The 24041-nt window shown below is 43.1% G+C and overlaps 1 protein-coding gene and 1 long non-coding RNA gene across 9 annotated transcripts in view; one reads left to right on the top strand and one right to left on the bottom strand.

The window, feature by feature from the left end:
• LOC138755436 (uncharacterized) overlaps nucleotides 1–24041 on the bottom strand; it is a 53672-nt gene that overhangs the window by 28738 nt on the left and 893 nt on the right. Inside the window, exons 2-4 of one of the 6 annotated variants that reach the window (XR_011352283.1) lie at nucleotides 23817–23895; nucleotides 13156–13266; nucleotides 12879–13077 (exon numbers count right to left, since the gene is read on the bottom strand). This is a non-coding gene — a long non-coding RNA (uncharacterized lncRNA). Of the gene's footprint in view, nucleotides 1–12878; nucleotides 13078–13155; nucleotides 13267–14061; nucleotides 14568–15678; nucleotides 16105–23816; nucleotides 23896–24041 lie in introns of those variants that run through there. The other 5 variants (XR_011352286.1, XR_011352287.1, XR_011352284.1 and 2 more) reach the window with 5 other exon arrangements.
• The window catches only part of LOC138755435 (clavesin-1-like), a 73118-nt gene continuing 63051 nt past the window's right edge, over nucleotides 13975–24041 (top strand). For all 3 annotated transcript variants that reach the window (XM_069921409.1, XM_069921410.1, XM_069921407.1), the window contains exons 1-2: nucleotides 13975–14065; nucleotides 15831–16399. In XM_069921409.1, coding sequence (XP_069777510.1) covers nucleotides 16011–16399 — 389 coding nt within the window. In that variant the 5' untranslated portion in view covers nucleotides 13975–14065; nucleotides 15831–16010. The remainder of the gene's footprint in view (nucleotides 14066–15830; nucleotides 16400–24041) is intronic.

Raw genomic sequence — 24041 nt, 5'->3', positions numbered from 1 at the left:
AAACAAAATAGTGTGGAATATTGTGTGGACATTTTGTCATCAGTACCATTCTGCTTCTTAGCCTGGCGTAAAATTCATCAGCAAATTACTTCTGCAACTTGAAGGTGGATAATTACACCATTAGCTTCACAACAAAGCTTCTGAGATATCTTTGCAGTTTTTCTCCATGTTACTTGGAGTTCAATTTCTGAGAAGTCATGCCCTATTAGCCAATGAACCATGAGCTTACACACAGAATGGCAAATCAACAAAGCTCAGAGTAATTGTATGTGCCATGGAATACTTGAGGAAACTAACAATCCATTTTATTAGCCAAGACTACCTTTTTTAATGGAATATTTATTTTGTGAATTATAGAATTTGCACTTAGAAATTTAATTTAATTCAATGATTTTAGATTTAAACCTCCAAGATGGTATTGATGAACTCAGAAGTGTAAAAATCCTCATGGATTTTGTGTTATCCAAACCATTGCTCCAGAGAACAGCAGAATTCATAACTGGCAAAGATATTGCTGCCATCTTTGGCGTGCATCTTATCGTCAAAGGTGAATTCTGGATGAGTGAGCACATGTCCTCAAGCAAGAACATTCATTTTAAGGCCGAGAGGTTCCTCATCAAGAGACATCAAGATGGCTGAAGGATCAGTACAACTTGAAAAGTATTAGTTATCTTGTTAATTTGGTCTTCCTGGATCAATGTTTCATACCAGGATTGCTCTTCATTATGCCCTGTGGTTTAGTGACAGGGTACTATGGTCTGCAGTCATTTCCTCCTGTGACAACTTTTCCCCAGGTTTATCTTGTAAACTTCGATTGTGAATCATCTAGCAACACTATCCCTTTCCTCGATCTCTCTGTCTCCATCTCAGGAGACAACTCTCGACAGATCTTCTACAAACCAGCCAATTCCCACAGCTACCTGAATGTGCGTGAGATTGTCTGATCTTGGAAGCTAAGCAGGCACAGACCTGGTCAATACTTGGAGGGGAGATCGCTTAGAAACACAAGGTGCTGTAGGTTTGTGTGAGGGGCACTGGACAAAGTGGCAACTCTCTGTGCCTTACGGTAGATGAGAGTCAAAGAATTTCATGTATGTTACATTCTAAATGTAATATTACGTTACAATAATGGAACCTTTACCTTTTACACCTCCTCCCACCCTGTCCTCTGTAAGGATATCATTCCTTTCTTTTTCAATCATTTTATTGAATTTTAATATAATATGAAACATACAATAGACAATGCACAGAGAGAATAAGGCTACATGATTGAGAAGATTACAATATATAGCAACCAACAAAAAATAATAGACTTCATCTCCCCATACACAGTCAAAGAGAAAAAAAAGAGTTCACATTGTACTAAAACCCCTTACACTAATCTATAAAAAAACCCCAGAAACAACACAAAAAAGCACTGGGAAGCCTTGAAATAGCATTCATGAAACATAAGAAGCCTGGTCCTCACCCACAAGAGAAACTTGATGATATCAGGAAGGGACAACATCTCCAAAAGAAAAAAGTTTGAAGTTATATCATATGAAAATATTGTATGAATGGGTGCCAAGTTTCTTCAAATTTAATAGAAGAAGCAAATGTGACACTTCTAATTTTTTCTAAGTTCAACAGGCCGTGGAAACAATTGAACTATAGTAGGAGGAGTGAGGTCCTTACATCTAAAAATTGCTCGCCCAGCCATCAGGGTGGCATAAACTATCATCTGATGAGCAGAAGCCTACATCTGCTCCTAAATCTTCAAAAACAGCAGTTAAGGGATTTGGCTGTAAATCAATTGCAAGAATTACTGAGAGTAACAAAGATACCTTTCCAAAACCGGACAGGACCCAAAACATGTGGGTCAATTAAGCCATTTGTGAATTATATCTGTCACAGATAGGATTAAAATTAGGAAAAATATGGGCAAGCTTGTCCTTAGACATATGCACCCTATATACTACCTTAAACTAAATAAGAGAGTGATGAGCACATATTGATGGGGTATTAACTAGTTTAAGAATCTTTTCCCACATCTCTGCAGGAAAAGATTGTTGAAGCTCTTGGTCCTATGCCCTGTTAAATTTATCAGTCAAAACTGGCCACAATTTTAATAACATACGAATTCCATTCCATTCTCTCAATTTCTATGTCTTCGTCACATCAACTCAGCATCTCCTCCATTACCTACACATCTGCCTTGACACCCTCTGCCCCCACGTGCAACAAGTACAGGATTCCTCTTGTCCTCACCTATCACTCCACCAGCCTCTGGATCTATCACATCTTCCTCCACCATTTCAACCACCTACTATGTGATCCTACCACTAGGCACATAGTACCCTTTCCTCCCCTCTCTACCTTTTGCATGGACTACTCCCTCCATGACTCCCTTGTCCACTCCTCCCTCCCCACCAATCATCCTCTTGGGACCTACCCCTGTGATCGCAGGAGATGCAACACTTGCGCCCACACCTCCTCCATGAGCACCATTCTGCGGCACGCAACACAGAAGCGACTCTGTCTCCAGGGTAATGCATGTTGCCAACCATGGGCATCTCCTCAGAAGGGAAGGGTGGGCTGCACCATATTGTATTGGATGACTGGAGCAATGATTCGTCTCACTATCTTCTTCTTTGGCTTGGCTTCGCGGACGAAGATTTATGGAGGGGGTAAAAGTCCACGTCAGCTGCAGGCTCGTTTGTGGCTGACAAGTCCGATGCGGGACAGGCAGACACGGTTGCAGCGGCTGCAGGGGAAAATTGGTTGGTTGGGGTTGGGTGTTGGGTTTTTCCTCCTATGCCTTTTGTCAGTGAGGTGGGCTCTGCGGTCTTCTTCAAAGGAGGTTGCTGCCCGCCGAACTGTGAGGCGCCAAGATGCACGGTTTGAGGCGATATCAGCCCACTGGCGGTGGTCAATGTGGCAGGCACCAAGAGATTTCTTTAGGCAGTCCTTGTACCTTTTCTTTGGTGCACCTCTGTCACGGTGGCCAGTGGAGAGCTCGCCATATAACACGATCTTGGGAAGGCGATGGTCCTCCATTCTGGAGACGTGACCCACCCAGCGCAGCTGGATCTTCAGCAGCGTGGACTCAATGCTGTCAACCTCTGCCATCTCGAGTACTTCGACGTTAGGGATGAAAGCGCTACAATGGATGTTGAGGATGGAGCGGAGACAACGCTGGTGGAAGCGTTCTAGGAGCCGTAGGTGATGCCGGTAGAGGACCCATGATTTGGAGCTGAACAGGAGTGTGGGTATGACAACGGCTCTGTATACACTTATCTTTGTGAGGTTTTTCAGTTGGTTGTTTTTCCAGACTCTTTTGTGTAGTCTTCCAAAGGCGCTATTTGCCTTGGCAAGTCTGTTGTCTATCTCATTGTCGATCCTTGCATCTGATGAAATGGTGCAGCCGAGATAGGTAAACTGGTTGACCGTTTTGAGTTTTGTGTGCCCGATGGAGATGTGGGGGGGCTGGTAGTCATGGTGGGGAGCTGGCTGATGGAGGACCTCAGTTTTCTTCAGGCTGACTTCCAGGCCAAACATTTTGGCAGTTTCCGCAAAGCAGGACGTCAAGCGCTCAAGAGCTGGCTCTGAATGGGCAACTAAAGCGGCATCGTCTGCAAAGAGTAGTTCACGGACAAGTTTCTCTTGTGTCTTGGTGTGAGTTTGCAGGCGCCTCAGATTGAAGAGACTGCCATCCGTGCGGTACCGGATGTAAACAGCGTCTTCATTGTTGGGGTCTTTCATGGCTTGGTTCAGCATCATGCTGAAGAAGATTGAAAAGACGGTTGGTGCGAGAACACAGCCTTGCTTCACGCCATTGTTAATGGAGAAGGGTTCAGAGAGCTCATTGCTGTATCTGACCCGACCTTGTTGGTTTTCGTGCAGTTGGATAATCATGTTGAGGAACTTTGGGGGATATCCGATGCGCTCTAGTATTTGCCAAAGCCCTTTCCTGCTCACGGTGTCGAAGGCTTTGGTGAGGTCAACAAAGGTGATGTAGAGTCCTTTGTTTTGTTCTCTGCACTTTTCTTGGAGCAGTCTGAGGGCAAAGACCATGTCAGTAGTTCCTCTGTTTGCGCGAAAGCCGCACTGTGATTCTGGGAGAATATTCTCTCACTATAATACTATTGTATTTGAGGATGATGCAAAATGTTCAGTAATTGCATTGAAGAATTGGATGGATTTTACTACTATCTTGAACAATGACCTAAATTTGAGATTGGAATTTATGCTTCCCAATGGTCCTTTCCAGTGAAGCAACATTTCACTTGTGAATTTGCAGGGGTCATTCACTGCATCTGGTGCTCCCACTGTGGTTTCCTCTACATTGGAGAGACTGGACACAGACTGGGAGATCACTTTGTTGATCACCTTGGCTCTGTCTACCACAATAGGAGGGTTCCCCACTGTCCATCCATTTCAATTCTCCATCCCATTCCATTGCCAACATGCCTGTGCATGGATTAATGTACTGCCAGTCTCAGACCACACCTCATCTTCTGACTGGGCACCCTCTAACCAGATGCCATTAATATCAACTTCTCTGGCTTTTATTAAACCTCCCCCATCCCTTCTTTTTCCCATCATCTCTCCATTCCCTGTCTCCTTTTGCACAGACATGATAAATTCTACCTTGTCCCTTATCACATCCAATTAACTCCTTTTGCTGCTTTTCCTCCCCCATTGATTGAATTCTGAGACTTTCTGGTATATCTTGCTTCTGCCTTTTCTGATCTTTCCTTGAAGAAGGGCTCAGGCCCGAAATGAGGGCAATATTTATTTGTCTCCTATAGATGCTGAAAAGACCAGCTGAGTTCCTCCAGCATTTTGGTATCTTTACTACAATCACAGCATTTGCAGTTTATCATGTTTCACTCATGAATACATTGCAAGGAGGTTCTTCTATTATATGTTCCATTGTATGTTGAATAGTGAAGGAATACCACTTCAAACCATGGGAACAAGTCTTGGATAGCCTCTGCCATATCTTTTCAAAGAGATCCTGAATTACAGTGCACAGCCAGAACTGCATCCATCAACACTTTAACTTCAGAGAGCTTCAATCTTTGAATTAAATTAGCAACTTTTCTTAAGATGAATAAAGCAAACACTCTCCATTTGGGAAGCATAAATTCCAATCTCAAATTTAGGACATTGTTCAAGACAGTAGTAAAATCCATCCAATTCTTCAATGCAATTACTGAACATTTTGTATCATCCTCAAATACAGTAGTATTATAGCAGGCCGAATCACTGCTCCAGTCGTCCGACACAATATGGTATGGCCCACACTTCCCCTCCAAGGAGAAGCCCATGGTTGGCAACATGCGTTAACCTGGGGACAGAGTCGCTTCTGTGTTGTGTGCCGCTGGATGGGGAGTGACACCGCGACGTGCTGACGTCACTTCCTAAGGCCAGTGCACCCCTCACAGGAAGTGGGTGGTCTCGAGCAGCGCGAGGAATTCAAAATAAAGTTCTGTTACTGGATCACCCCGTGCTGAGTGAGTCTCTCTCATTTCGGTAACACTGCTATTAGCAGGTGCTACAGTGGGGACCCCGATGGTTCCAATGTCTTTTGAACCCACCTCATACATGACAAAATGTAGAATGCTCCAACTGCTACAGTCGCAATGGCTGTGACCAACACTGTGGGCATGAATTTGCTGCCCTTCTGGGCAAATCAGCCCAGGAATTGGTTACAACTGATCAATTCACAGATCCAGATCAGAGGTATTGTCAGAGACCTAGACACCGCTACTGCAGCAAAAGTAAGCTCCTTTGTGGAAAATCCTCCTATGGAGTGCAAGTACGAACAATTCTGACGTTTCCTCCTCGATTATCTGGAACTCAGCCAACACAAGCGCGCTATCTGCAACCTGAATATGCAAGGCCTGAGTAATAGGAATCCCTCCAAGCTCATGCATGAAATGGTGGCCTTAGAAGATGAATACATAAACTGTTTCTTGTTTGAGCCCCTGTTCCTCTCCAAGCTACTGGTGTACGTTTCCTTGGCAATATCCGACATGGATTTCAATGCCCCACACCTGGTAGCCGAAGAAGCAGACAGACTTTTCTGCACCTCACATTAGAGATCCATACATGTGCAACCAATCTATGCCATCTACGCTGCTGGTTTAGCCCCCCTGCTGGGCTCCCCAGCAACGTAACAAGTGCCCTACTTGGAGCAGAATTCTTCCAGGCACACAAACACCTGGTGGACATGAACAGATGCCATTTGGTCAATGCTACCACGTTCCAGACATACCTCCTCACTCTACGGCAACATTCCTTTCTGCCATTAGGAATCCACTCTCTGGACTGTAATGAATAGTCCCTCCTATTAGCCAAGCACCCGTCACTGTTGGCACCCAACTTGCACAACGCTAAACCAGCACATGGCTTGGAGCACCACACTGAGGCAACCGGAACCACAGTGTACGCACAGGGACGGCACCTCCCGCAGGACAAACTCCTTCAAATCAAGGCCAAATTCATTGCCATGGAGGAGTTAGGTATTGTCCATCACTCAAACAGCTCCTGGGCATCCCCGCTGCACATGGTCCAGAAGAACTTCAGTGGTTGGCACTCATGTGGCAACTATAGGTGACTCAATGATGCCACCGTCCCAGATAGATACCCCATCCCACATGTCCAGGATTTCACCATGAGGCTCCAGGGCTGGTGGATCTTTTCCAAGATGGACCTCATCAAAGGGTACCGTCAGATTCCAGTGCATCCTAATGACATTCCGAAAATGGCCATTATTACACCTTTCAGCTTTTTCGAGTTCCTTCAGATGTCTTTCGGACTAAAGAACACAGCCCAGATGTTTCTACGTCTCATGGATGCGGTTGGCAGGGACCTCGATTTCATCTTCATGTATCTGGATGACATTCTCATGATCGGCCCTGATGCCAGCACACACAGGACCCACTTGACTCATCGTTTCGACAGGTTACTGGAGTTTGGACTCATGGTGAACCCAGCTAACTGCCAGTTTGGCCTGGAAACTATCAATTTCCTGGGAAACTGTATCACCTGAGAGGGGGCCACATTACTGACGGATAAGGTGGAAGCCATCCAATGTTTCCCCAGGCCGAGCACAATCAAAGGCCTACAGGAATTCCTAGGGATGGTGAACTTCTATCATTGTTTCCTCCCGGGAGCAGCTACCCTCATCCAACTCCTATTGGTGACAAAGCATTCCAGTGGACACGCGAAACCATTGAGGCTTTCCAAGTAACCAAAGTGGCACTAGCGGAGGCCACACTTTTGACCCATCCAGACTTTTCTTCCCCCCTGGCCCTTACCACAGATGCGTTGACAGAGCAGTCAGCATTGTGCTGTGGCAATGGGTTGATGAACCATGGCACCTTCATTAGCAAAAATCTCCAGACACCAGAACTCAAGTACAGCACGTTCAATTGCAAACTGTTGGCCCTGCAGCTGGTAATATGACATTTCCGGTACATGTTAGAAGGGAGGGTTTTCGTTGCTTACACAGACGACAAACCACTCACCCGTGCACTCAGCAAGGTCTGAGACCTGTGATCAGTGAGGCAACAACCAAACCTCTCCTACATTTCTAAGTATACAGTAGACATTCGCCACGTCACAGGCAAATCCAACATGGTAACAATGCGCTGTCCAGACCGGCCATCGCCGCTACCTCAGGAAGGCTCGATGTTGCTCAGATAGCCAAAGACCAAGCAGAGGATGCAGATGTCCAGCCCTACTGGATCATCATCACCAGCCTGAAGGTTAGCGATTTCTGACCTTCACCGTGGAGCCAGACTTTACTGTATGACATGTTCACAAGCTTCCCCAGACCCATTCTACCCACGACCTGGTGACAGCGGGTGTTCAACTAAATACACGGTCTGTCACATCCTTCCATAAGGTTCACGGTTCACCTGCTGTCTGATAGGTTCATGTGGCATGGCCTCTGCCGTGATGTTACACTGTGGACTAAGACTTGTTTGGTCTGACAATGCATCAAAGTGCACAGACACACCAGGGCCCTGCTCCAGAGCTTCAACCTGGCATAGTGGCATTTTGACCGTGTGCACCTGGACATCGTCAGCCTACTCCCCACGAGCCAAGGTATGTGGTATTTATTCACAGTAATCAACCGTTTTACCTATTGGCTGGAAGTGATACCCTTGCCCATATCCCACACAGAGACACGTCAGAGCTTTCTTATCCACTTGGGTCGCATGCTTCAGAGTCCTGGCCCACATCACCTCGGGCCAAGGGGCCCAGTTCACGTCCTCACTCTGGGCCAAACTGGCCAAGTTCTGCGGCAGCCAGTTACACCTTCCATCCTCAGGCAAACAGCCTCGTTGAATATTTCCACCACCACCTGAATCCATCCCAGAAAGCTCAACTACAAGGCCCTAAATGGATGGTCAAACTCCCATGGGTGCTGTTAGGAATTCCCACAGCACAAAAAGAATACCTACCAGCATCGACAGCCATGATGGTGTGTGGCTCCCCACTTACCATCCCATGGGGCATTCAATTCAAGCCTCCCAGCCCACAATCCAGTGCTCTAGACATCCTCTAGCAATTGAGGGAACAAACAGGTAAACAGAAACCTCTTCCACCTTCCCAACACAGCTCTCCACCTTGCCACATCCTGGCAAAGCTGCAGTCCACCGAATTCGTTTTTGTGTGGAGAGGACAGGAAGGGACACCCCTACAATGCCAGAATGAAGGCCCATTCAAAGTGTTGCAGTGTGACGGTGTCGTTTTCACCTTGGAGATTGGCGGGCTTTACCATTGACTGCCTCAAGGCAGCACATCTGGACTCAAACCAGCCCACCCCGGATCCCCAGGTCAGACATAGAGGCCACCCGCCCAAAGATAGTACAGTAACTTGCTTAAAGGGTGGCAGTGATTCTGGGGGAGGGTGTAGCAGGTCGAGCGACTGCATGGTTAGATGGGTCGAATTGCCATCCCAGTTGAGGGACACAAGATGGCACAAGCCCCCCCGCCCTTCCCTTCCAAGGAGAAGCCCATGGTTGGCGATGCGCATTACTCGGGGACAGCGCCGTTTCAGTATTGCATGCCGCTGGATGGTGTAAGGTAAAACATCATGAGATGGGAATGTGTAAGGAGTTACCCTGTGCAGGGCTGTAACAAGATGTGAATGCATCCTTGTACTTACAAGATAAGAGAGACATTGATGGATTGAGAGGCAGGAAGCTAGCAGGGAAAGGATAGCAACAGTTTTAGTCATTGGACAAGTAATGATATGATGATGTTCTAAGCACGTATCCAAGGGTATAAAAAATCACCATTTTGCTGATAACGGCAGAATGCATTCTCCGACTAACATTGTTAGTTGCAAGTGTTACAATCCGGTAATAAAGAACAAAGAACCCTGATTTCGACTCAGTCTGGTGTTTGTCTCACTCATTCATGAACAAAGCAGACCTAACAATTGCGATGCTGCGATCACTTCTGAAGGCCAGCATGCTCCTCACAGGAAGTGGACAGTCTCCTCGAGCAGTGCAAGGAATTCAAAATAAAGTTGTTACTGGTTCACCTCGTGCTGTGTGAATGTCTGTCATTTCAGTCGTGCTGCCGTTAGCAGACACTACAGTGTTACAATTCTTTCATTACCAGCTGAGAATTGCAAATATTTACATGACACCACAGCACTGCTGAAGTGGCTGATAGCCAAACAATATCCTTTCTCACCTGTTTCAAGGACTGAGTCCAATATCATAATAACTTTGAAGCTCATAATTACTACTAATTTTTTCAGAACAATCCTATGAGGCAACATTTCAAAGTCAGATGTCAGTAGGTTTTCCTCGACATTGATTCTTCTGTAATCTTGTAATCATGGACATTGGAAGCTAATCTGTTCTTTTGATTGTTCTGCACAGTTCGAATATATTCCATGTTTTGCTGTAATTATTCAAATAAATACCTCATTGGCAGATATGTTACAGAGGTTATTCATTGTTTTGAGTCATCCAGATACCACAATTGGCAGGCGGAAGAAGTATCACTGACACCAAGGATGAACTAGTACATGGAGTATGCCATGATGGAACACGGTTCTATGAACACGGTTGTACAAAAGATCCACCAAGCCATTGAGATCTCAGTGAATTTTTGCTTTGATTTTTATTGTTTCCAGTTTTGCAAAGAGTCCATTGATGCCGCACTCAATCAAATGCTCCTTCTATGTCTTTGGCAACTCATTTTTGCAATTCAGCACAATCTTCAATGCTTACATAAAGGGTTTGATGAAATCTGGAACTAGATGGACTGAATGAAACCAAAAGTCAATAGAATTGATCTCATTGCAAGCAAATGCTGCTTAATTGCACTGTCAACAATGCCCTTTATCACTTACTAATGATTAACAGCAGAATGATGGGATAGTAATTAGTCATGAGAATGTGCCTTGCTTTCATTGGAAAGAACATTGCTGGGCAATTTTCATTCTTAGATTATTACCAGTGCCACAAGTTGGCTAGACGTGGAACTTTAATGTTTCCATTGTAGTGGCAAAGGTAGTGTCCATTCATAGGAAAAGACAAGCAAGCTGACAAACGCAAGTCAAGTCATGTTTATTGTCATCAGATTGCAGAAGTATAGTGTTCTCTGATCCTCGGTGCAAAACATGTAGACACACAACCAGGCACAACACGCATACAGATATGCATATGTACAATAAATTTATATTGATTTGTGAATGTGAGAGTCTTGGATGGTTAGTGTGACAGTTCCTTTGGTCATTCAGCATTCTCACTGCTGGTGAGAAGAAGCTGTTCCTCAGCCTGGTGGTGCTGGTTCAGATACTTCTGTATCTCTTTTGCGACGGGAGCAGCAAAAGATGCTGTGTGGGTTGAAGGGGTCCGTAATGATGTTGTGTACCTTCTTCAGGTAACTTCACCCTTTGAGGATTAAATGTATTGTTAATTCCTGAATTGAATCCCAAAGGATACGAGGCCCCCCCCCCCCCACTCTTACTCTGCTTTGATTATTACCTATTGATTATATATGCACAATGAGGTGTGAATGTACACCAACTTCCAGTGCTTATTTGTGGAGTAAAACATTTGCTGACTCAAAACCAACAAGCCCTCAGCTACCTGGAGAGCTGAAACTTAGTGGTGAGGAGCATCAGCTACATATGAACAACCTCAATAACCAAATCAGGGAAAAGGGGATTAATCCAGGAAATGTCAAAGGTCCCATGATCATTATCATCTTCAAAACAGTAAGCAATGTGACTGCAGTATTCTCAGAAACATTCCTCTAGTCTCCATCACAGGAAAAGTCATCACAAAAATCCTCTGCATTGCTCCTCAAATTACAAAGTGGATTCCGTCTGAAGGCAGAGCGAGAATGACCTTCACCACATAACTCCACGAAAAATGCAGGGAACAGCACAGAGATGGCCTTCTTTGACCTCACCAAAGCCCTTGTGTCAGCAAATATGATCATGGGTGAAATCTTCCCTATATCATAGGATATACCTGCTCATTCACTGCTACAGCCAGACAGCAGGACAACAAATCAAAAGCAGTAGAGAGCCAAAACACAGTTCAAGACTTTCCTAAATCCATCAGGTATACTTTTCAAAGAATGTTATTGAACCTTTGTGGATACATTTTAATCATTTTTTCTAAAGAAATACAAAATATTTGGATACATTAATTGCAGTCGAAGATAGTCTTCAGTTAAAATGTGTAACACGTTTATATCTATAATGTACTGAACAACATAGCCATTAACTCTTAGTTAACAATTTTAATACTGTTAAACACATGCACAAAATAAGCCTCTGTACTAATGGATCTTATTCAGTGAAAATGGCAAATAATGTTTCCTTATATGTTGGAAAACTTGAAAAGGTACTGTGCTCACCTGTTGTTTGTTAGAGTTGAATTTTTAAAATGAGATATGCCACGATAAAAATCAATATACTCACTATATTTTGTTCAGCATATGATGAAATAGCCTGATTTTGAGAAGACCTGCCCATGGCATGAATCAGTTGTGCATGGAAAAATCATTTAAGTCACATACTCAACCTGACTTAACATGAGTGGGAGCAGTCCTACTGTACTCCTGTGGAACGGGTCAGTTACATCTGGGGGGGGGGGGGGGGGGGTGGTTGTAGGTTAATTGGTTATAATTGGGCGGCATAAACTCGTGGCCAGAATGCCCTGTTACCATACTGTATGACTAAATTTAAAATTTAAAGGCCTTGAATAGGGGGAATTTGTGGAAAGGGGAATCAAAGGGCTGGATCAATATAAGCATATTGGTAGAGAGGAGATTGATTGAAGAGAGAAATCATTGCAAGGGCAAAGAGGATCAGAAAAAAACTTTGACACTGGGAAATATAATGGGACAGTCAATAAAATGGTTATTCAAAAGACATTTTATATGTTGGGACATCAGACAGGTGGAGAAAGCAAGGGTATATATGTAAAAGTCAAGAAGTTGGTCCAAAGAAAATCAACGGAGAGCAGCATTTACAGCAGTGATGTTTCAACAGAATTTGCTTGAGATTTGTACACTGGGTAGCAGAGTTTTGAATGGGGTCAAAGATGTAAAGATAGACTGTAGACCTTTGGATTGGAGGTCTAGTGCAAGTAGACTTTCAGCAGTTGATGGGTTGGGATCAGTGAAAGGAATCAGTAAAGGAAATCAGCTTTTAGTTTCAGGAATGTTCTTCCCTTTCTGAAAACCATGAAGTTACAAAATAAAAGCAGAAAAAGCTTGATAGACTCAGCCGCTCATACGACATATGTGGAGACCTCAGAACTGAGTTCTTATAAAAGGGCCTGGTACATAGACTGATCTCATTTTGACAGCAGTGCATTAATAGCACAAATGATAATACTTACTGATGCTGTGGGTGTTCACATCAGTGGTGGAAGTTGGTTGAATTCGGAATAGCATCCATCCAGTATTTCCACCAAGCTCCTAAAATTCTCCATGGTTAAGATTAATTATATATATCCCAAGTACAAATGTTCTCTGTACTTTAATGGTGGGATGAGCTGAGTGCCAGTCATACTTCATAACATTTGTTTGTTGAAATATCTGAAATTTGATGACATTCAGATATTAATTATATGGTTATAAATCTTTGCCAAACAAAAAAAATCTGACAATACTTACCACAAAGTCTTTTTCTTTTTCTTTGGCTTGGCGGACGAAGATTTATGGAGGGGTAATGTCCACGTCAGCTGCAGGCTCGTTTGTTCCACAAAGTTACCACAAAGTAAACAACTGTAAAATATAAATGGAACAGAGCATCCAGTTCCAATTTCACAAGATTGAACAAAATGTGCATTGCTATCCTTTTATTTGTTTATTCAAATATGGGCATTCCTGGGAGGGTCAGCATTTGTTGCCCATTCCAAACTGACTTGGTTTGCTGGGCCATTTCAGAGTCAACCCACGTCAATGTGGTTGGAATCATGTATTGGCCAAACCATGGCAGATATTAATCTTAAGAACAAGTGAATAATTTGTTTTTTTTTTAAATAATGGCTTTTTTTTGTTGCTATCCACACTGAAACTAACTTCTTTAACAAAGCTAATGTTAAATTCCACAACTGCGGTCGTGGGATTTGTGGATTTTTAGTTTAGCTCAACAGTCAGGATTAACGGCCTTGAACTGTAATCGCTTCTGCAACTCTGTATCCCCAGAAAGTAACCTTGTGAGTTAAACTCGACAAAATCAGTGAAAAGGGTTGGACACCAAGTGAAAAAAATAAATTGATCCTGATGAATGTAAAACGAAGAGGATAAGCAAACTAGCTCTGCTCTGAGCTTGCCCAATAGCTGGTTGGAGTTAAGAAGTTTATCTCAGCGGGCACTGGGACCCGGCCGCTCCTCTCCGTGTGCTCAGGGCGAACACGCCCATTGCCAGCATCACATTGGGTCCGGGGACTGTGTTCAAAACACTCAGGAGAAATCGGTTGATGGTAAATACATCATTTCGGCGTCCAGCTGAGGATACGACATTAGCGGAGAGAAGAATTTTAACAAACACACAAAAATCAAACCAAAAACTCGCACCAAGGTGAGGCTCCATTCTTAAAGTGTTAGCATATTTATTGCAGCAGCCCAAGTCTTTTTCTCAATGGCCGCTCCCCAGCACCTCCCTGCATGAACAGCTCCTCCATCTGCAATTCATCCGCATGCACCTGCTCAGCTGGTTCGGGCAGCAGCAGCTCTCCAGCGGCACTCTGCCTTTCTCCACTCGATCCATGGCTCGATGGAGGCCAGCACCGGCTGATAGCTCGCAGTCAGAAGCATCGAAATGACCCTAGAAAATAGCTTCTCACAATATTTTCACTCGCTGTTTTGTTTTCACCTCTTAGGTTTTACAATCCACAATTTAGTAGGAAAACTGTCCAAATGTTTCGATGTTAAAGCGCGTTCAAGGGGATCGATCTCATTTGACAGACCAGTTTATTTAACCTCTCTCGAACGTAGCAGCTTTGCATCCGATTAGCAACGCGTATAGTAGATTGGCCATTTAGCCTGGAATTGATGGTGGAAGGATCCGCAGACCCTCCCGGCTGTCTATAGTCTTCCAGCCTTTTCCCAGCTCCACATTTGGGTCTTTCCCCAGACCCATCGGCTCACGGCCACCAAACCGCGTTACCAGAGGGTAAATATTCTCTGATCAAACATTGAGCCTTGACACCACGTTCTGAAAAGTCAAGATTCTTCCCAAATGAAACCAAAGACTATAAAACAAGATTTTTTTTGGGGGGAGGGCGACCAAGAATAAGAGGGTCTGCAGAAAACCACCGTGAGTGTTGTTATATATAGAGAATTTAGGTTAAAATGGCTTAAGTTAAAATGTGATGATTAATCATAAACAGGGAAGCCAGAACGGACAGGGAGCTTACTAGCAGCCAAGGACAAAAAGTTCAGCTGGATATGTTTTTTTAAACGTATCTTTTCATGGTCATAGTGAGAGACATGCAGGAGACAAAAGATTGATAAGAAGGGTGAGAAACAGAATTTAGTGAATGTAGAGTTCACAGCGTACGTAACGAACGTGATAATTAATAATGCAGTTATACTTAGAATGTTTTTGTAATACTAACCAATTAAAACAGTATTAATAAGAAGGGGAAGGGCAAACAATAAGGGTATAAAAATCAATGCACTGTATGTATCGGGGCTTAACTGGTGAGAAACCAGTTGAGTCCAACTCTGCAGACTTGTAAATAAAGCTTGTGTGTCATCAGTTTTAAAGAGACTCATTTGTGAGAAGTTTTATTTCTGACAAGTGTAATTACTTATTTTCTATTGCCTGAATACAACTAACAGACAGGCTCAGATGAAGAGCCATTCTATTTTCTCAAATCCCCTCTTTTTGTTCTCAATCAAACTGCCTGCAATGAGCGTGACTGATTTACAGCGAACGAGTAAAGTTGCATTTATTTTAGACCGAATTATAATTTTGCAATCGGTTAATTCCATGTGCATTTATCAACGCAAATCATCCGTCACACTTTTTTTAAGGCTATTTTGTTTTGGGGCAGAAATTTGAAATAAAGTCATTAAAGTTCGCAGACGAGTCCACCCGGTTCGCGATCAGTCAGTCTCCGCTTTTCACGTTACCGTTTTCAACAGAAATGCCTGATTTTAATTAACAAAGGTTTGAATGCCCTTTACCCTTCGATCGGCGCGGTGAAGTAGAGCACAGCCCCAGACCGAGGGAAGCCGGTGGCGGCTGCATTGCATGGAATAGATTGGTTACGAGTCGGACATGGCCCCTGTATTGTTATGTACAATCTCTCACTCATACATCCACATGTATGTTCCAGAAAGTCCGGCCATGTGGCTTCGCTGCAACAGCATCTTTTGTCCACAGATGGAAGAGAATGTTCAACACTGACGAATCCAGCGGCTGCGAGAAGGGACAATGGACGCAACGCTGGTGGTGACGGGGATGCGCGGTCACTGAGAGTCCCAACACCAAGGTCGTGCTTCTCGTTCTCCTTAAAATGACTCATCTGCAATCTGGCCTCCGCGCTGAAACCCTGGAGAAATCTCGGCTGGAGCTGAATGAGAACGCGGATGCTTTACACCAGGACATTCAGCAGGTCAGAGACATGATCATAACCCGCCCAGATATCGGCTTTTTACGCACGGACGATGCATTCATCCTGCGCTTTCTGAGAGCCAGGAAGTTTAACCACTTCGAGGCCTTCAAACTACTTGCTCAGTATTTCCAGTATCGGCAACAGAATCTGGACATGTTCAAAAACTTCAAAGCAGACGACCCTGGCATCAAGCGGGCTCTGATGGATGGCTTTCCAGGAGTCCTCCAACAGCCGGATCACTCTGGGAGAAAGGTCTTGGCGTTGTTCGCCGCCAATTGGGACCAGAGTAGGTAAATGTAAAGGTTCTACTTTTCCTCAAATTCACGTTTGACCATGCATGGTGGATTAAACGTGCTTTAGAAACGTCCCTCCTCCTACCGCAATAAAAATACAGAACCTCGAAACCATGCCATTTCCCGTCTCTCAACGTTTCATCTTGTCAATGCTGGCAAAGCTTAACTCCACGATTGCAGGAACGGTGATTTAAACATACCCTTGTTCTTCCTGAGCACCTATTTTGCACAACACTGCAAAACACGAGCTAATGACAGCTGTAAAAGAATGATTTCATTTAGCCCATCCATTTGGGAAAAAAAAACCTTCCAATCCTATCATTATAATACTGGTTCATTTTGCAATACATTAAACTTTGGTTGGGCAGCTTTTGGACTAGAGTGTGCAGTTCTGATCACCCCATTACAGGAAGGACATGGAACCTTTGGAAACGATACAGGGGAGATTTCCTAGGATTAGTGGGTAGGAACTACCAGGAGTGTTAGACAAAAGCCCCTTTTCCAGTTAATTGGCTGTGCAGTGTTCCGGGATAGCAAGACCTTTGTGCCATTTCCACTGGTCACCCTGAACTGGGACACTAATTGCTCTTCCACCGAACACACTCATCCCTGGGGATCAGAGTGTTCTACCTTCAAGTGGAAACGGGTGACTTGCTGCTGTCCCTTTTCCACTGGTTTTATCAGCACGCCGGCATCAGCAAATGCCAGGGATATGTGTAGGGTCATTTGACGCTGGTGTTCGGACAGTGTTCCTTTTCCATTGGACTGTCCCAGTAAATTCCCAGTTAATTCCTGAGACAAGGTGCCAGTGGAAAACGGGCTAAACTTGGTTGAGTGTCAGAGATGGGAGGCAACACCTGATAAAATAACGAGAGGCACAAATAGCATAAAAATGTCACATACTAAAGGACACACATTTAAAGGGGGGGGGAGTTTAAAAGAGATATGCAAGGGAATTTTTTTTAACAACCAAGTGTGGTAGATGCCTGACCCAAGCACTCAGGGGTAATGATTGAAGCTGATACAATAGTAGCATTTAAAGGCTTCTCAATAGCACATGAATATTAAGGGCAATGAGGGATATACATATGTGCAAGAAGCAGAGTTTTTGTTTAATTTGGGCATCATGTTCAATGCAGACATTATGGGCCTGTTAACGAGGCATATGTTCTGTGTTCTGTAATTTCTCTGATGTAAAATAAACATTTGCAACACAGGTCAGTTTAAAAAGATACTGTACATTTTTCAAGTTTGGTTCCTTGCCCCTTATTGTACTATTGCAAATCATTCAAGTTAATATTTTGCATTTACTATTTACAGCTACTTTAGTTTAGTCACTTCATGCTGGTGTTCATCCTGTAGCTCTGCTTTGTTAGTCATCTAGAACTACATACTCCTGGAGTAAGATTTGCTGTGACTCATACATGGCTATTTGGGGTGAATTGATCAGTACTTGCTCTATGATTCAGGTTGAGGTAGGTCTGTTGTAGGTCTCCAGCTGATAAAAAAAAAGATACTGAATGACCGCCCAATCTTGCCTCAACACCTTGTGAACAAGGTCTAATATTATTAGTAGCAACAATTGTCGGTCAGCAAATGACTCCCTACCAGCTCACAAAATGAGAGATGCTGAATCTGCTGTGTCACTTTACACTTTTTTTTGGGTGGGAAGTTTTTCTTGCTGGGTTCCCATTATCCACATTTCTCTAGTTTAGACTGTAATTCTCTTAGATTACAAATTCCTGTCCTCTTTATGGAGAAGGGAAGGGGCATAGTTTCCTGCAATACACATAACTGCTGGAGAAACTCAGCAGGTCACACAGCATCCATAGGAAATAAAAACCAGTGGATGATTTGAGCCTAGCCCTTCATCAGGTATAGTTTCCTGTCCGCTTTAAATGTAATCAGCATCATTTTGACACTTAAGCATGGAGTCCAATTCATTCTATTTTTCTGACCTAACCAAGATGTAATGGTGTCCTCTCCCAAATGACAAACATCTATAAAGGTACATCTGTTGTAATGAATTTTATAATTCAATATTGCTAGCAACAAATGGTCTTTGAAGTCTATGTGCACCATGGAACATAAGAGCACAGTACAGGCCTTGTGGCCCTCGATGTGGTGCTGACCTATATATTCCTACCTCAATTCTCTGTGTAAGAAAACTTATCTGATGTCTCCCCTAAACTTTCCTACCTATGTTTTCTGCTGTTTGCTATTCCTGTCTTGGGAAAAAGGCGCTGACTGCCTACCTTATATATACCTCTCATAATCTTGTAGACCTCTTTTTAGCCTCCTCTCATTCTTTTCTACTCCAAAGAGAAAAGTTCCAGCTCTGCTAAAGTTGCCTCACAAGACTTATTTTCCAATCCAGGCAACATCCTGGTAAATCTCCCCTGCCCCCTCTCCATAGGTTCCACAGCCTTCATATAATGAGGTGACCTGAACTGAACACAATACTCTCAGTGTGGTCTCATCAAAGATTTGTAGAGTTGCAAAATGACCTCTTGACTCTTGAACTCAATCCCCCTATAATGAAGCCCAGGATCCCATTGACCTTCTTAACTATCCTATCAACCTGTGCAGCAACCTTGAGAGATGTATGGATTTGAACCATAAGGTCCCTTTGACACTGTTAAGTATCTGACTCAGCCTTCTGATTTGTTCTTCCAAAATGCATCACTTCACTGATCTCCAGATTGAACTCCACCTGCCACTTCTCTGCCCAACTCTGCATCCTGTCTATATCTTTTTGTAAACAATAACAACATTCAGCACCATCCACAACTCCTCCAACCTTCATATCATCCACAAACTTACTTACCCATTCTTTCGCTTCTTCATCTAGGTCATTTACCAAAAAAAAAAAAAATCACAAAGACCAGGGGTCCCAGAACAAATCCCTACGAACTCCACTCATCACTGATCTCCAGGTAGAATCCCTTCTGTCAACTGCTACTCTCTGCTTTCTACCTGCAAGCCAATTTTTAATTCACGCAGCCAAGGTTCCATGGATCCCATGCCTCATGACTTTCAGAAAGAGTCTCTCATGGGGGACCTTACCAAATGCCTTACTAAAATCCATATAGACCACTTCTACCACCCTTCAATACCTTCATCAATTTCTTTTGTTACCTCCTCAAAAAACTCATTTAGGGTCGTGAGGCACAACCTTCCCCTCACAAAGCCATGCTGACTATCCCTGAGTGGACTGTACTTCTCTAAATGTTCATAAATCCTGTCTTAAAGAACCATCTCCAATAGCTTGCACACCATTAACATAAGACTCACTGATCTATAATTCCCAGGATTCTCCCTATTATCTTTTTTAAACAAGGGAACCACATTTGCCATCTTCCAATCCTCTGGCACCTCTTCTGTAGTCAAAGAGGACTCAAAGATCATAGCTAAAGCAGTTGCTATCTCTTCCCTTCCTTCTCACAACAACCTGGGGTATATTGCATTCAGCCCCGGGGACTTAATGATTTTAGGAAGATCCAACACTTCATCATCATGCCTGTTCTATTCTGACCTCATCCTGATCAAGGTAATTTTCTCTGGTGAAGAAAAGTATTAATTGAAGGGCACCCCTACCTTCTTTGCCTCCAGGCACGTTTCCTCCTTTATCCTCAAGTGACCCCAACTTTATTCTCGTCATCCTATTCTTTACATACGCATAAAACAATGGGGTTCTCCTTGATCCTACTTACCAAGGCCTTCTCATGCCCCTTTTGAGTTCTCCTAAGTGCTTTATTAAGTTCCTTCTTGGTGGCCATATAATTCTCATGAGCCCTTCATTTCCCTCTGCTTCCTAAATCTAATGTATGTTTTCTTCTTCTTCTTCTTCTTAAATAGCTGCCTCATCTACTTTGTCAACCACAGTTCCATTTTCCTATCATCTTTTCCCTTTCTCGGTGGAACAACCCTATCCTGAATCTGGCGCTTTGTCCTTAAACATCCTCCATATTACTGTTGTGTTTGCTCCCGTAAACATCTGCTCCCATTTTACACTCCCTAGTTCCTGCCTCATCCCATCATAATGATCCATTCCCCAATTAAACACTTTCCTATTTTGTCTGCTTTTATCCTTGTCCATTGCTATGCTAAAGCTCAGGGAGTTGTGGTCATTCTCAAAAAAAAATGCTCCCCCACCAAGAGGTCCACCACCTGACCAGGTTCTTTACCCTGTAGTAGATCCAGTATGGGCTCTCCTCTAGTCGGCTTGTCCATATACCGTGTCAGGAATCCTTTTTGACAAATTGTGCCCCATCCCTCTTGCTGTAAGGAGGTGCCAGTCAATATTTGTAAAGTTGAAGTCTCCCATAATGACAACCTTGTAATTTCTGCACTATTCCAAAATTTGCTTACTTATCTGTTCCTCAGTGTCCCAAGGGCTATTTGGGGGCCTACTGACTACTCTCAGTACAGTAATCACTCCCTTCCTATTTCTGCTTTCCACCCACACCAACTCAGTGGACTCTCCCCCTACAGCACCCTCCCTTTCTACAACCATGATACTATCCTTGACCAGTAATGCTACTCTTCCCCCCCCCCCCCCTTACCTCCCATCCTATTCCTTTTAAAACATCTAAACCCCGATACTTGCATCAGCCAATCCTGTCCTTCGGCCAGCCAAGTTTCTGTAACGGCCACAAGATCGTAATTCCATGTACTGATCCCTGCTCTAAGTTCATCTCCTTTATTCCTCATACTCCTTGCATATAGATAGGTACATTTCAAACCCTCCAGCTGACTACATTTATGCCTTTTCCCTTGCCTGTCTTATCCATATGATACACATGGCTGTACACGGACATCACTCCTGGATACTTGATCTGCATGTATACCCAACTGAATATGTGGTGTTCAGGTTGGGTCAGTAGTGCAGTTTGGGATAAGCCAAGAGTGCATTTTCCTTAGATCTCCGCCTCCTCCTCCTATCACCTCTGAACTTTCTACTTTTTTCCCCATTTTGTCCACCCCCCCCACCTGCCAAACTCTGCTCCTTTCCTTCCTGCCATCCTTTTATTTGGATATCTGCCCATTTTTTTCTATTCCCAAAGAAGGTTTCTGCCCCAAAACATTGACTAACTTTTGCCTTCCATAGATGCTGCTTGACCTGCTAGGTTCTTGCCCATGTTATGTGTGTTTCTCCAGTTTTCCAGCATCTGCAGTCTCTCTAAGTGTGCTCTGTTCTTGCTCAATTGAAGTGTATGTGCAACAAGTTTATTGGCGGATGTTCAGAGAGAAATTTCTTGAAGGGAAGATCCTGTCTGACCAACCTATTGGAATTTTTTGAAGAAATCTCAAGTAAGATGGACAAGGGAGAGGCTGTAGATGTTGTGTATTTGGATTTTCACAAAGCCTTCCATAAGGTGCCACATAAGAGGCCACTTAATAAGATGAGAACCCATGGAATTACAGGAAAGATATTAGATTAGGTGGTGCATTGGCGGATAGGTAGAAGTTGGGGCCTTTTCTTTTTATATCAATATGTATTGATGATTTAGATTGTTGATTGAATGGTTTTAAGGCCAAGTTTGCAGATGACACCAAGAATTGGTGGAGGAGCAGGAAGTGTTAAAGAAACTGCAGGGAGACTTGAACAGTTTAGGAGAGTGGTTAAAGAAATAGCAGATGAGGTACAATGTTGAGAAATGTACAGTTGTACATTTTGGAAGAGGAAATAAACAGGCAGATTATTATTTAGATGGGGAGAAAACTCAACATTCGGAAGTGCAGAGGGACTTGGGGGTCCTCGTGCATGATACCAAGTTGTTAACCACCAGCTTGGATCGGGAATGCTATGTGGGCATTCATTTCAAGAGGAATAGTGTCCAAGAGTAAGAAGGTGAGGCTCTATGAAGCACTGTTGAGACCTCATTTGGAGTACTGTGTGCAGTTTTGGGGCCCTTATCTTAGAAGGGATGTACTGATGTTGGAGAGACAACAGAGAAGATTTATGAGGATGATTCCTGGAATACAAGGGCTAACATATGAGGAGTGTTTATCGGCTTTTGGACTGTATTTATTAGAATATAGAAGAATGAGAGGGGATCTCATAGAAACATTTTGAATGCTGAAAAGATTGGACAGAGTAGATGTAAATAAGCTGTTTTCCTTGGTGGGTAAGTCCAGGACAAGAGGGCACAGTCTTAGAATAAGAGGGTATCCATTTAAAACAGAGATGATGAGAAATTTCTTTAGCCAGAGGGTTGTCGATTTGTGGAATGCATTGGCACATACAGCTGTGGAGGTCCGATCATTGGGGGAGTTTAAAGAGGAGATTGATAGATATTTAATTAGTCAGGGTATCAAGGGATATTGGGAAAAGGCTGGAAATTGGAACTAGATGGGAAAATGGGTTAACTCATGGTAGAGTGGTGGAGCAGACTCGATGGGCCAAATGGCCTACTATTGCTTTATCTTGTGTTCTTGTGAAAGTCCATTTGTGAGAAATCCAGCTCACCTTGCAAACCTAGTCTTCCTTCTAGCATTCCGTAAACATCTCTAAGTCGGAACAGATGTGTAAAAAATTGTGTGCATGGTCCCGGGTTGATTTCAGACTGGCTGGATCTGGTGGGGTTTTAATTTTATGCCTGAAGGCCTTCAATAGATAGTTTGTATCTGTGATCTAGTTTCTTTTCTGAATTGTTGCTTGCTATGTTATGTAATGTCCAATGGGATTTTCACATTCATATCTTCTGCAAGATTTCTGCCAGTCTTACACTGAAGCTGAGGAACTCTCTAAATATTCAACCCTTGAAAACCTGAATGATATTTTGAGGAACATAAAGAATTTTGTCTAGTCCTGTGAATTTAATCAGTCCCCAAGGAGCAAGGTTATAACATGTCAGAATCAGTTCCATAAATCAGTTATGATCAATGGAGAAAACTGGTCAGTCAATGTTTCTGGTCGGCATCCTTTATTGAAACTATAAATACAGAGTCCTGACCCAAAACATTGGCTGAATATTTCTTTCTATTGTTGCTGTCTAACTTGCTGAACCCCTCCAGATTCCTACTGTTTGCTCATAGCATCTGTAGTTCCACTGTTTATTCAATTCTGTAATTATTGGTTTAATTTTAATGTCCCATGCCTTTGACAGAGTTGTCAGCTAGAGTTGAAGGCAGGACCTTTGACAGCACCTGATAATAAAGAGTTTATTTTACAGTCTAGTAGCAAAGCAAAGTTTATTTGATCAGTAAACATTGTGTACCAACTCATATTAACAATTCATTTACAATCCAAGCAAGGTGATTTGCAGAAACTCTATCATGCCTTTAAATTTTAACAAAATTAGCCTTCTCCACTTAATTATTGATGTATGATTTAATCAAATACTGTATTTGGAGCCAGGTTTATTTACTTAATCATTTTTATTTATTCATTTTGAATTTTAAAACTTACCAGAACTTTTAATCATTATGGTATCCAGAGGTGTGTGCTTCTTTCATTCTCACTTTACAAATTTTCACACTGGAATGAACTGAACCAAGAAAATGTTTGATTTAAAACAGATTCACCAGTTTCTTTGCTTGCATTTTGTAGAAAAAATTCAAACAATTTCATCACTTTTTCCTAAATGCGATAATTAGTTTATTTCTGTTGAAATGTAATGATGATGTGTATAAA

This window comes from Narcine bancroftii, chromosome 2 (genome assembly GCF_036971445.1).
Source record: "Narcine bancroftii isolate sNarBan1 chromosome 2, sNarBan1.hap1, whole genome shotgun sequence".
NCBI classification, from domain to species: domain Eukaryota; kingdom Metazoa; phylum Chordata; class Chondrichthyes; order Torpediniformes; family Narcinidae; genus Narcine; species Narcine bancroftii.
This window is presented reverse-complemented; position numbering and strand designations above follow the sequence as displayed.